At 37.8% G+C, this 13,868-nt stretch overlaps 1 protein-coding gene across 2 annotated transcripts; it reads right to left on the reverse strand.

The window, feature by feature from the left end:
* Window positions 1-102: 102 nt before the first annotated feature.
* Window positions 103-13,504, reverse strand: vsig10 (V-set and immunoglobulin domain containing 10). Of its 2 annotated transcripts, none has more exons than XM_028578187.1 (9): window positions 13,200-13,504; window positions 12,763-13,068; window positions 11,119-11,424; window positions 5,918-6,208; window positions 3,453-3,737; window positions 3,012-3,125; window positions 2,786-2,798; window positions 1,685-1,827; window positions 103-1,590 (listed from the first exon to the last, which is right to left on the reverse strand). In XM_028578187.1, exons 1-9 carry the CDS (start codon window positions 13,249-13,251, stop codon window positions 1,496-1,498), a joined length of 1,605 nt encoding a protein of 534 aa, XP_028433988.1. In that variant the 5' UTR covers window positions 13,252-13,504; the 3' UTR covers window positions 103-1,495. The 2 variants fall into 2 exon arrangements, with proteins under 2 accessions (XP_028433988.1, XP_028433987.1); XM_028578186.1 differs by having other exon boundaries at window positions 12,763-13,074.
* Window positions 13,505-13,868: the final 364 nt, after the last annotated feature.

Here is a 13,868-nt window from a genome sequence, read left to right on the forward strand (position 1 = left end):
GTTTTAGACACGTAGGATGGCATCCAGTGATGTAATTAATAAAATATGATGGTCAGCTCAGATAGTTGAAATTAGGAATATACATTTTATTTTCTTGCCAAGATCACATACTGAATTACAGAAAAGTGTGTTACTTTGTTATTTTAGTTTAACTTCAACTACTTAAACCAAAACCAAGTACAAAAAAAAAAACAATCATATATGTCAAACTAACAAATGCTGCATAGCCTATTACGATTTAAAAAAAATATAAATATAAAATATATTTTAAAAAAATGAAGATGATGTCCAAGTATGTCCTTTCAATCATTATCATTATTGTATTCCCCACTACCTTTAACATCTTTATGTTGCACTTACATCTTGACCAATCTTGTATTTATTTTTTTGTTTTGTTTTATAATTTTACTGTTTTATTTTATGAAAGCACTTGCCTATGTGTGTGAAATGCGCTAAACAAAGAAAATGACATTGCCTTGTATTTTTAATATATATCTCTATGTTTTAAAGAGTCTTTGAGTTCACTGAAAGGTGCTGCATGGATTATTTATTATTATTATTTAAACATAGAACATTTCCATTTGATGTGATGGTGCAGCCATTAAAATGGCATACTTGCTTTAAATATTTTACTTGGAAAAGAATGATCACTTTGAATTAAGTGTTGACATCCACTTGGAATATTTTTTATCAATTTTAGTGCTGCAACTAACTATTGTTTTCATGATAGTTGCTGAATAATTTTCTGTAGATCAAGTAATTGATTATTTGTTTAATAAATTCAGCTCAAACTACTCAAGGGGATCCTTAAAGGAAAACATGTCTGACACTGTGTTACAGTAAGACCATTTTCGTATTTCTTCTCTTATAGGCTACAGCTACCATTTATAGATGATAGGTGATTTCACTCCCAGATTATAGTTTAAATATTTACTAAGATCAAAGTCATACCCAAAATGTTGTTATATTACCGATATTGACATACAATAAAAAATATCACTAGAGTTTTGACTCCATATTGACATATGGAGTCAAAACTCTAGTGATATTTTAGTGATAGTTGTTTTTAACCTTCACTACATCTTACACATGAGACTTACTGACAAAACTCCACCACATTTTTAAAATGGTTCCAGTCTAGAGTTGCATTCTAGACTGCGATAGTCATAGTTAATCTGTAAATGCTACGTGCAGGGAATGTACGTAAATCAATAAGTTATGAATGACCAAAGCCATTGTCACATCTCATTTAGTTTAAGCAGCTTAATTTACTGCACACATTCCAACATCAGAGCAACATATTCAAAATGCTGTACAGACAAATCAATAATAAAAATATGCTTACAAAAATTCAAAACCCTCTTTAAAAAAAAAATAATTAAAAAAATTAAGAGAGCTGATCTGATGTGTCTTCCACCGATTCTGTTCACATTGTCATTGCGAGTAAATAGTGTTTACCTAAAATAAAAAGACTTCTCTCTAAAACACCAAATACCTAAAATGTTAAAAGATCCACTGGCTCTTCTCTCTGTACAGTATCTTCCTGCTGCTGTGGGCTTGTGTCAGCTGTTTCTGCATCCTCATGATCGCCTAAACAAAGAGGTACATTTTTACATTACCAAACATTTTTACGTTTCATTTAAAAACCATTAAATCAATGTAAACTGCCATGATGAGGTCATACTTGATGGGATCCGATGTATCTGGACGAGCGTTGTGTTGTGTCCGTTGGTTAACGGAGGCAGCCGTGGAACGGCATCTTGAAAGATCTGCTCGTCGTCGTCTGACTCCACCAGACTCAGCACGTCTCCACTGTCCTCCATTTGCCTGGACAGCAGAAACATTATTGGGACATTAGAGTGCACCTGCAGGTTATATAAGAAATACCTGAGACTCTTTTACACTAGCCTGGCATTGTAAGACAAATGTGCAAATGAAACATGAGCTTGCAGATTATCTGGCTCTCAGGCTACTTTTACAAAGCTATATCATCTAATCTTTACTGGTAATTGTTTTTATTTATTTCATTTTATTTATTTTTTTATCTTATTTATTATTTCTATTATATTTCTTGAATTTTTGGTTTGTGAGTGAGTATGTGTGTGTATGTCCTTGGTAACTTGCTACTTGCTGCTTGTTGCTTGTAACAGAGTAATTTCCCAATGTGGGATTAATAAAGTCTGTGTGTCTGTCTGTCTGTCTGTCTGTCTGTCTGTCTGTCTATCTGCATTTTGGAAATTATTTTGTTTTGTGTCAACATCTGTGTCCAAATTCCAAGGAGGTTTAGTGAGGTTTTAAGAATGTAGTGCACATTGGAAAAGTGATTAAATTAAAAAGGTACCCTCTGGACTTTTTGATCACTAGTAGCAATATGGAGCAATGTTTTTAGAGTGGGTCCCTGTTGTGTACCCTGTGGGACAAGGACACCCATGCACATGATACACACATGTAGCACTAACATGTGGCTCTTTGTAGTTTGGCTTATGGATTTGAAGCGTATGTACTTCTACGTGATTCTTGCTGTTCTGAGTTTGTACCTTCATGGTTGAATGCACTTAGTGGAAGTCGCTTTGGATAAAGGCGTCAGCTAAATGAAATGTAATGTAAAGACATGAGAATGTCTGCACAACAGTTGGCCATTTGTTTGCAGGAACTACTAAGCAAGATAAATAAAATGAAACCCAGATTGCAGTGCATAAGATATTTGAATCCCTTTCATTTAATGGTTTGGGTGACTAAAATAAGCATGCAGTGCTAATTAGATAATTAAATGTGAGATACTCACCCAAAGCCATCTCCTGAAACGAAAATATGCAGAAATTTAGTATTAGTGGAATTTTATGATTAATACTTTTTGTTAGTTTTTATATGCAACTTTACAGATACCGTATATGAGATTTTAATCTGTGTAAAGAATGATCAAGACATACAGTAGGTAAAGTGGAGCTTCCGCTGCATGCGTTTCTGACTTCTGTGCATACAGTATGTTGCAAAGATAAGACAAAAGTTACCCAGGCAAATCCGGTGTCGGCCGGAGTAAGCAAGTTTTGCTACGATTGCGGCCGATCCCACAATCAGCGCAGCTATAAAGACACCGATGATCGCTCCTGTGTATGCAGAGGAGGCTGTCGAGACAGAACAAGACGAAAGGAGAGGATTTTGAAGCAGAAAGGGTGGAGAGAGAGTGGAGCAGCAGGTTTATCAGCATTCCAGAGGTGGAGTCTCAGTCGACACCTGCAGAGACTGGCTTACTGTTTTATCTCTGGTCCATTTATTTGTAGTGTGAACTGTATGTTCAACTCATTGTTGCTTTCTCTGACATTAACACTATTATCTGTTTTACTTTTTTTTTAAATATTGTATCCATTTACAAAAAATAAATAGCATGCACATTTTTAAACAAATGATTGACCATGTTGCAGCCCAAACCCTTCCTCTCATCCCAAACTCACACTTCACAGTGAGGTACACTTCCAGCTCGCGGACGGCGAGTGGGTTCTCGCTGCGGCAGAAGTAGACGCCTTCGTCGTCCTTGCTGATGTTGAGTATGGTCAGCTTGAAGACGGGGCCTTCCACAGACAGGACGTACTTGGATCCGGGAACAATTAGCTCCTGCTTGAGCCCTTTTCTCCACGTGGTGTTTGCAGGGGGGATGGACATGGCCTCAGAGCAGGTCAGAGTGAGGCTGGTCGCCTCTAGAGTTGTGACCAGCGGCTCGCCTTCGGGGTACGGAGGTTCTGGGAGAGAGGGAAAAACATTGAACAGTTGTCAATGTAAACACACAGTAAAAACATGATTTGTCCAAAGAGTCAGTACTAATAAAAGGTTTACATTATTATTCTAGTTGGCCCCAGTGGGAATCAAACCCGTAATCTTATTTGACAGAGACACACCTTGTCTTCAAAGCTTTAGAAAACAGCAAAGAATGCAGATAAGCTAATGCTAGCTTATAAAACAGTCAAACACTTATGAGTCATCTCATCGTTTGCGCAAACCTGTTGTGTGATGATAACCCTTACTCTTACTTGGTGAACCACTTAACTGTCTACATGATTTGCATGCAACACTGTGTCCTCATGGACACACTTTCAACTTTGTCTGTCTGGCTGTTTTTTATCCCCAACACTACTTAAAATCTAAGGTAAACTAGTTATGAGGATATTAATTATGAAATAAAAAAAAATCCTGAAGCCAGAACCTCAAACAACCTTAATCTTAATTATGTTACAATTAGGGCTGCACGATATGAGGAAAATATCTAATTGTGATTATTTTGACTGATGCTGATTGTGATTGGATTCACGATATCGGAGGGAATGATTGTTTTTGTATTAGTATTCTCATTTTCATTGAAAATTATTAACATTGAAAGAAATTAAAATGATTATAGTGTGATTTTTGCGAGGGTCTGTACTAAACAAAGTTTTTTTTTCTTTAGTCTGTAGGATACGATTTGTATGCCGGGACATCTCTGCAGCACCACAATACTTAATTCAGAATGGTTCTACACATATTTTGCCATTAACAAATATTGCGCCCCCCTGCGATTTGAATATTGCACTAGTCCATCTTGCGATTTCGATACAATTGCAATTTATTGTGCAGCCCTAGTTATAATGAAGTTTATACAGTATGCTGTGATTAAGACGTGGAGAGAATGGCAATTTTAGCCAGATTACAGTGCACCGTGTTTTAACATAGGAACATCTGAGCCTCAGATCAGTCAGTCCATCAGTTTTCCTGGGTTGCGACAGTAAAACAGTGTTAAGCTTAGTTTAGCTAGAGAATATACATTGTGACTGGAATTTGATAGGTAGGGCTCATCTCCTGCACTGGGGGAGGTACATTTGATCAGTAACTAAAGTATGCGAACTAAAGTATCACAATGTTCTGCTGCTTCAACAAAACATATTTTCTCACGTGCTTCTTGTGGTGGTATCTAGTCTTGGGTTTTATTTGGCCACAGGACATGCCATCAGCAGTCTTACAGAGACTATTTCTTTGGTAGAATTTGTGTATGGTATCTACCCATGCATACAGTTTATGACATTGGGATTTGCATGGATTTATCTACTTTGAAGCTCTGAGATATTTGTTGATATTTGATTTTCTGACCCAATCCTAGTACATTGGAGCTGAGGATTTAAATATTTGTTTAAACTATTTCTACTACTTTAAAACAAAGCAATAATATTTCTTTCCATAAACAGTGATGGATACTCTGGATAGTCCACAGATCTGAGCTGTGAACAACTTTAATTGGAACTACTTTCCACCAAATAAATAGTCCCTATGAAAACTGTCCAGTTGTTAATTATCCAGAGTAACAGGGACACTTTAGTGGAGAGAGATGTTTCTCAATGCTGTGAAAATCCTATTGACCTCCATTTCAATGGAGGCACAAATCTCAGAGACGGATATCTGAAAGCCTCAGCAAATAAACCCAAGTTGACCCTAAACTTCCTACATTCCTAGGCGCCATACTACATTGCCCATGTTACTCAGGATAATTCACAAAGCTCACTGCAGACAGTTTTTACACGGATAATCTTTTTGTTTCTTGAGAGAGATAATGCCGCTAAAAAGGAAAAAAATAATTTTTCAATAAACTAAATTCGGTTCTCCTAAATTGTACTCATGGTGGAGGCTGAAACGATCTCAAAACCTGAATACATAAAAGTTTCTGCATGGCTATATTCAACTGGTCGTAACTAAGAAAATGTGTTTGTTTTTATTGGATGAACTGACCCTTTAAATTAAAGTAAGGTCAATACTAAGGATATTGACTGCAAGTAAACATTGTCAACAATCTCACTGAAGAGTGTCAGTGTGGCTCTGAAGTGGAAAGCACATAAAAGATTCAGCAGTTGCACATCTCAGGATTGTTAAGAGGCTCATTTCACCACAACATGCTTACTGAGGGTAAACGAACACGACTTCTCTTTTCCCTGAGCGAGTGCTTGGTGCTGGGCCATGCACCTCACCACCTGCCCTTCTGACAGCATTGAGCGGTTCAGCGTCACTGACAGGCTTTCCGTCACCTCTGATGCATAAAAAATTTTTTCCCAGCAAGGTCCTTGGTCACCCTTGTCTTCCCCCCAGCATAGCGTCGGGGGAGGATACGCTCCAGACCAGGTGCAGATAAATTGGACGTGGGAGGTGTCATTTTCTGGTGCCCACATACAGTCAGGGTGTCTGTCTGGGACATCTAGTCAGGACAAAAACATCAGTAAGGAAATTGGCAAAAACTACAGAAAGCAACTGTGTATTGTGATTGCTATCACTTAAATATCAAGCAAAATTAGGGCCATTATCTCTGCATGTGCATTCCTTACACTGGTATTTAGAATATTAAAGGATAAATAAGGAAAAATGTTCCTGAATATAACAATTCTATTTCATTCAGTGTTATTCACCCTTGTCTTTTAAAAGTATCAGACTATCATTATCTTCTTCATGGAGCATAGGTACAGTAGTTAACAGTGCTTATTAAAAGGACAATTCCGGCACAAAATGGACCTAGGGGTACCGAGTCAACGGTTCTCTGGGATATGTTTTCATGCTAATCGAATGTGACCAGTTTTAGCACAAACCACTAATTAGCTTATAACGCTAGTCGTCGGGGCATGTGAAAATGTAAAAAGAAGTCGCTATTTCTATACCACTAACAAGGCTCAAAATAGCACCACACTTCCACAGTGGCATAATGAGGGTCCCTACATGTAAACCGAAGCATTGAGAACTTTGTAAGTGTACAGACAGTTTATTAAAAAGATGGTTTATAAAGACTGTACCGTTCGGTATACGCAGTGTAACCAGTAACCAGTAACATAGATCAAGCACGGCCGACTCAGTACCCCTGTGTTCTTAACCCCTAGGTTCATTTTGCACTGGAATTGTCCTTTAAAAAAAAAAAAAAAAAAAAAAAAAAAAATAAAAAAAAAAAGGTACAGAACAGAATGTTTCCTTCACACAAAGAAAGTTATATTATATATATATATATATATATATATATATATATATATATATATATATATATATATATATATATATATATATATATATATATATATATATATATATATATAAAATTTATTTATTTTGAAGCTCTGAGATATTTGTTGATATTTGATTTTCTGACCCAATCCTAGTACAGTTTAGATGAGGATTAAAATATTCTACTACTTTAAAACAAAGAAATAATATTTATTTCCATAAAACTGTGATGGATACTCTGGATAGTCCACAGATCTGAGCTGTGAACAACTTTAATTGGAACTACTTTCCACCAAATAAATAGTCCCTATGAAAACTGTCCAGTTGGTAATTATCCAGAGTAACAGGGATATAGATAGATAGATATAGATAGAGAGATATATATACACACACATACAGTACAGGCCAAAAGTTTGGACACACCTTCTCATTCAATGCGTTTCCTTTGTATTTTCATGACTATTTACATTGTAGATTCTCACTGAAGGCATCAAAACTATGAATGAACACATATGGAATTATGTACTTAACAAAAAAGTGTGAAATAACTGAAAACATATACATACATATATACACATACATACATACATACATACATATATATTTTAGATTCTTCAAAGTGGCCACCCTTTGCTTTTTTTATTAATAAGGGAAACAAATTCCACTAATTAACCCTGACAAAGCACACCTGTGAAGTGAAAACCATTTCAGGTGACTACCTCATGAAGCTCATTGAGAGAACACCAAGGGTTTGCAGAGTTATCAAAAAAAAGCAAAGGGTGGCTACTTTGAAGAATCTAAAATATAAGACGTTTTCAGTTATTTCACACTTTTTTGTTAAGTACATAATTCCATATGTGTTCATTCATAGTTTTGATGCCTTTAGCGAGAATCTACAATGTAAATAGTCATGAAAATAAAGGAACACATTGAATGAGAAGGTGTGTCCAAACTTTTGGCCTGTACTGTACTGTATGTATGTATGTATGTATGTATGTATGTATGTATGTATGTATGTATGTATGTATGTATGTATATATATATGTATATATATATATATATATGTATGTATATATATATATATATATATATATATATATATATATATATATATATATATATATATATAGTGGGGGAAATAAGTATTTGACCCCTTGCTGATTTTGCAGGTTTGCCCACTTACAAAGAATGCAAAAATCTACAATTTTAATCATATGTACATTCTAACAGTGAAAGACAGAATCCCAAAGAAAATTCCAGAAAAGCACATCATATGAATTTATTAAAATTGATAACCATCTGATGAGGAAAAACAAGTATTTGACCCCCTGGACAAACAGCAAGTATTCTGGCTCCTACAAGCCAGTTAGTCTTTCTTTAAGACACAGCCCCAATCCGAACCAATTATCTACATCAAATACACTTGCCTCACCTCGTTACCTGTATAAAAGACACCTGTCAACACCCAAACAACCAGCATCCAACATCACCACCATGGGCAAGACCAAAGAGCTTTTCTACGGACATCAGGGACAAGATTGTTGATCTGCACAAGGCTGGGATGGGCTACAAGAGAATCGGAAAGCAACTTGGAGAGAAAAGATCAACTATCGGTGCAGTTATCAGGAAATGGAAGAAGCACCACACCACCGCCAACCTCCCTCGGTCTGGGCCTCCACACAAGATCTTGCCTCGTGGGGTGTCCCTGATCATGCGAACGGTGAGGAATCATCCCAAAACCACAAGGGGGAACTGATGAATCAACTGAAGGCAGCTGGGACCACAGTTACAAAAAAAGCGGTTGGTAACACACTACGCCGTCATGGATTGAAATCCTGCAGCGCACGCAAGGTCCCCTGCTCAAGAAGAAACATGTACAGGCCCGCATGAAGTTCACCATTCACCACCTGGACGACTCAGAAGAGGCCTGGAAGAAGGTGATGTGGTCAAATGAGACCAAAATAGAACTTTTTGGCCTCAACTCAACTCGTTGTGTTTGGAGGGCAAAGAACACCGAGTACAACCCAAAGAACACCATCCCCACCGTCAAGCATGGTGGTGGCAACATCATGCTTTGGGGGTGCTTTTCAGCCAATGGGACGGGACAACTCCATCGTATTGAGGGGAGGATGGACGGGGCCATGTATCGTGGAATTCTGGACCGACATCTCCTTCCCTCAGTGAGAGAGCTGAAGATGGGTCGAGGATGGGTGTTTCAGCACGACAACGACCCTAAGCACACCGCCAAAGCAACAAAAGAGTGGCTGAAGAAGAAGCACATCAAGGTTCTGGAGTGGCCTAGCCAGTCTCCAGACCTGAATCCGATTGAAAATCTTTGGAGGGAGCTTAAAATTCGAGTTGCCAGGCGACAACCTCGGAACCTGAATGATTTGGAGGCTGTCTGCAGGGAGGAGTGGGCCAACATCCCTGCCGAAATGAGCACAAACATTGTCACCAACTATAAAAACCGTTTGACATCTGTGCTGGCCAATAATGGCTTTTCTACAAAATATTAACATGCTGTTTGTCCAGGGGGTCAAATACTTGTTTTTCCTCATCAGATGGTTATCAATTTTAATAAATTCATATGATGTGATTTTCTGGAATTTTCTTTGGGATTCTGTCTTTCACTGTTAGAATGTACATATGATTAAAATTGTAGATTTTTGCATTCTTTGTAAGTGGGCAAACCTGCAAAATCAGCAAGGGTTCAAATACTTATTTCCCCCACTGTATATATATATCCAGGTCGAAGCTGAAGAGCCTATCAATAATCGATAATACTTTATTTTGAAGGTTCATATTGTCCCAATACGTTACCTGGAAGGAACTACGTAATTTGATAGTAGTTAAAAGGGAAATTCTAAGACAATTGTTTGAGTTTAATAAGTTGTCTTGAGTAGAGAAGTTATTGTTTCCAGAGGAATATCCTCGAAAGGTCTGCTCAGTTTAAAGCCAAGTAAATATTGATTTATGAAATCAGTGAAGTATCCCTTTAATTGTACGCTTTAGGAAGAATATTTTCACCACCTTACCTTGCTGTCAGACAGCCCTTTCCTACAGAGAACTAAAGCAGCTATATATCAAAGCCACCAGACTCAAATGACTAAAACAGTAATTTTAGCTTGCAGAACACAGGAGTTGCTGTACTACCGCTGCTGCCTCGATCGGTTGGCTGCTGGTCTAACGCGGTCTTGATTGATTAGGTTTTTTTCTTATAGTCTGACTTTAGTAAATCTGAACTACGTCTTAAGTTAAGCAAAAGAAATGCTAGCTGCTAGTGTATGCTTACGTTACCTACGTACTATAGCAAATGCCTTGGTATGAGCCAGCCAGCCCAGGGGGGCCTATTTTATTGTGAACATGATGATTTATTAATAACAATCTATTTCTATTGGAATGTGAATATCACTTTCATATTGTCATACTGATGACATTTTTAATCAAAGCTTTGAATATGGTTGGAGCTTGCCTTACTGTAGAAAAGTCATGCATCAGTGAGTAATTTTAGGAAGTCAGCAAAAACACAGGAAATGTGTTGAGAATTCAGGAAGTCCATTTAATGTATTAGTATCATACCTCCTGACCATGCAGATACAACTGTTATATAAGTTAATAGTGCACTTTATTTAAGTATGATTGTGTTCATGTGCACATGATTTCTTGGCTTGTTGAAAGTTGGCACTGAATGGCTAGTAGGATGCAGCCTTGTTTCCGATTATTCTCAACAAAATCCTAACTTTAGCACAAGCTGCTTGTGTGAGGACAACATTAAACAGCAGAGAAACATGTTTAAATTTATCAAAAAAATGTAACTTATTGATATTGGACTCATTTCGTATGGGCACCAGTATTTAAATATAATAATAAGATAAGATAATATGAATATATAAAACAATTTATATTGCTCTATATTCTTTCCTCATGGCATTATAAAATCAAACCTAATACTTGCCGTGTCTAGCACCTCCTCTAAAGTGCAGCCCAATGAATGAAGATAACCACAAAAATAATACTTTTGACATTTAGTCCTTTAGTCAGAGAATACACTGTGGAGAAAGGTCTGGCAATGTTGGACTAGTCACAGAAGGGTATTCTGGGTATTCTCCCCATGGTACTTACAGTATACTAACAGCTCTGTGCTCTTATTGGCTGCCTGATGAGTGACGGTGTTGTTAGCCCTGCAGCTGTAAACTCCCTGAGCCCTGGGCTGAATGTCTTCTATCCTGAAGTCCAGCCAGGCTTCAGAGTTTGTAACCAGCGACTCGTTGCTGGATGAAGCTCCTCTGAAGGCCCAGGTCAGCTGCTGAGAGGGGTACGAGGAGCCGGAGCAGTTAAAGAAGACGGTAGAACCCCGATAGACGATGAGCGTCCCGTTGGACAGGGTAGTGGCCGGGCCAATGGATGCAGATATATTTTCTGGACCACCTGAAAAGAGTACAAGCAGTGCATTGTTCTCAGGAGTATGTTTGTAATGGGTAAAGGGTAAATCATTTGATTAACTGTCCTAATATTACTTAAATATTTTCCACTACAACAAATGTGATAACTGATTAATTGTTAAATCATTCATACAGCAAATTGTATTATTTTTTTCTCTGTTCTGTATCACTGAATGAAGTGATGGTTGGATGAAAACATTACTTTGTTAAAGTTGTTACATTTTTCTCTCTTTTCTTACATTTTAAATACTAAATTAGGACTTCATCTAACAATTATTCCATTCTAGATTCATCCCTGCATTATTTTCTCTGGCATTTTATAGTTTGGTCTATAAAGGTGGTGTACGTGTAATGACTTCTTCAAACGGCTTGTTTTGTCCAACCAACAGCACAGAAACCAAAGACATTCACTTTACTAACTAAAGACAAAGAAAAGCAGCAAATCGTCACAAAGATGGAACTACGTCCTCCACACGGCTCTCACAGACCATTCCCAAATACGTAAAATATCCAAGTTTTTCACGGCCATATGCCATTGATCCACAATATCTTATATTATCTTATATCTTAATATTTTTTTGCTGCAATATTAATGTTTTGAATGTCAAGTAGAGCATTAAATAGGCTTAAAGTAATAAAAGTACTCATTTTGCAGAATGGCCCACTTCAGAATAATATGACTGGATGCTAATTATTGATGTATTAATGCGTTTATCACTTTAAATGTTGCAGCTGGTAAAGGTAGGGCTACTTTTAATTACGTTGTATACTGCTGGGTAGCTTAAACTATATTAATATAAAATATATTTGGTTGTTTTTTTTATTTTGTGGCTAGTAACTAGGCCTAAATATGTAAAAAATAAATGAAGTGGGATTAAAAGTGCAAAATTTGTCTCCAGTGGAGTAGAAGTATAAAAGTAACATAAAATGGAAGTACAGGTAGGCCTACTTCAAAATTGTACTTGAGTTTCAGTACTTCAGTACTATAGCTAGGCCTACATCTCGCCACTGGGTAGCCTAATGTTTGGCATGCTTGCTTGAAATCAAAACGAATCATAAAAAATAATTGTACTTTTCTGTCACTTGATTGATCAATATTTGAAATAATAATTGATCATGAAAAATGATTGTCAGTTGCAGCTTTAAGTATCATTTTCTGTTTGTGTCTTGACTCATCGCACTATATGGCCACCTGTTTTCGTGTGTGACTGGTAATGTGGAAGAACCAGTTTGTGTTGGTGCTTTCAAGGAACTTTAGTGAACATAGAAACCGCCCGGATCCTCACACCGGTCTCTTTACTAAACATTATGAGCATTCACTTACGGGTTACTTGGAGCAGCACACGTGCGTGAAAGGTGTTGTTGCCTGGCAGCGTGGAGCTGCACATGTAGGTGCCCTCATCTCCGGGTATCACCTCTTTGATGCTCAGAGTCCCATCATGCAGCACTTTGAAGCGCTGTCCGGCGGGTGAGAGGTTAGGCGAAGAACCGCCACTTGTAATGATTTCTCGTCCATTTTTCATCCACGTCGTTAAAGTCGCTGTTTCATTACCGACGTCGTAACACGGAAGTCGAACGACGTCACCCGGTGCGGCTGTCAGGGCCGTTTCGGTGGAGTCACTACCCGAAACTGCCGCTTTGACAAGAAGAGGACAAGAACAAGAAAACGACGTAAGCAGGATTTACAGACTCGCCTCAGTGTTACCTGGCGGTGGCTGTGTGGTCGCTATACATAAATAAATAAATAAATAAAAAACTCACCTGTCGCACACAAACACAGGTGTAGAAGCGCTACAGTTGCGACTATCTCCATGATAACTCCCCCCTCCCAAAAAAAGCTACATCGCCTTCAAGAAGTAGTGAACAAAAGGGCTTCCAGTCCAACCTGTGTGACTAGTCCACCTGTGTGAGCCTGTCTGTAACACACAGCGACACAGTGGACACCAGTCCGAGCATTAGGCCTACATAAACCACTACAGAGGTGAGCAGTCTGACATGATGTGAGTGACTGCTGTCCTCCTGCTGCAGATTTGTCGGATCTGCATTGTTTACGAGCATGCTGATCCGGAAACTTTGGCACGAATACACCACACCCTGGCCTCACCTTGTTAAAGGGACAGCAACACCATTTTTTTTATTCTATTCTATTCATCTTATTAATTATTACAGCATGATTATTATTAATAGTAACCTATAGCCCCTATAGGCTACTCAACATCAGCTAAAAACACTGTATTTCCCTTAACTTTTTCCTATCATAATTTATTGCTCTAAAAATGCATTACTAGGCTACTACGGGCTACATTTCAGCTGACCTTTCTTCATGGTATGCAAATCAATTGGCAGACTTTTGAAACTTGCTTAAGTTGTATAGGCCTAATTGTCAACGCTACATTATCAATTTGAGATAATGCAAGGCAACCTTTCCAA

Source organism: Perca flavescens, chromosome 5 (assembly GCF_004354835.1).
Source record: "Perca flavescens isolate YP-PL-M2 chromosome 5, PFLA_1.0, whole genome shotgun sequence".
In the NCBI taxonomy this organism is placed as follows: domain Eukaryota; kingdom Metazoa; phylum Chordata; class Actinopteri; order Perciformes; family Percidae; genus Perca; species Perca flavescens.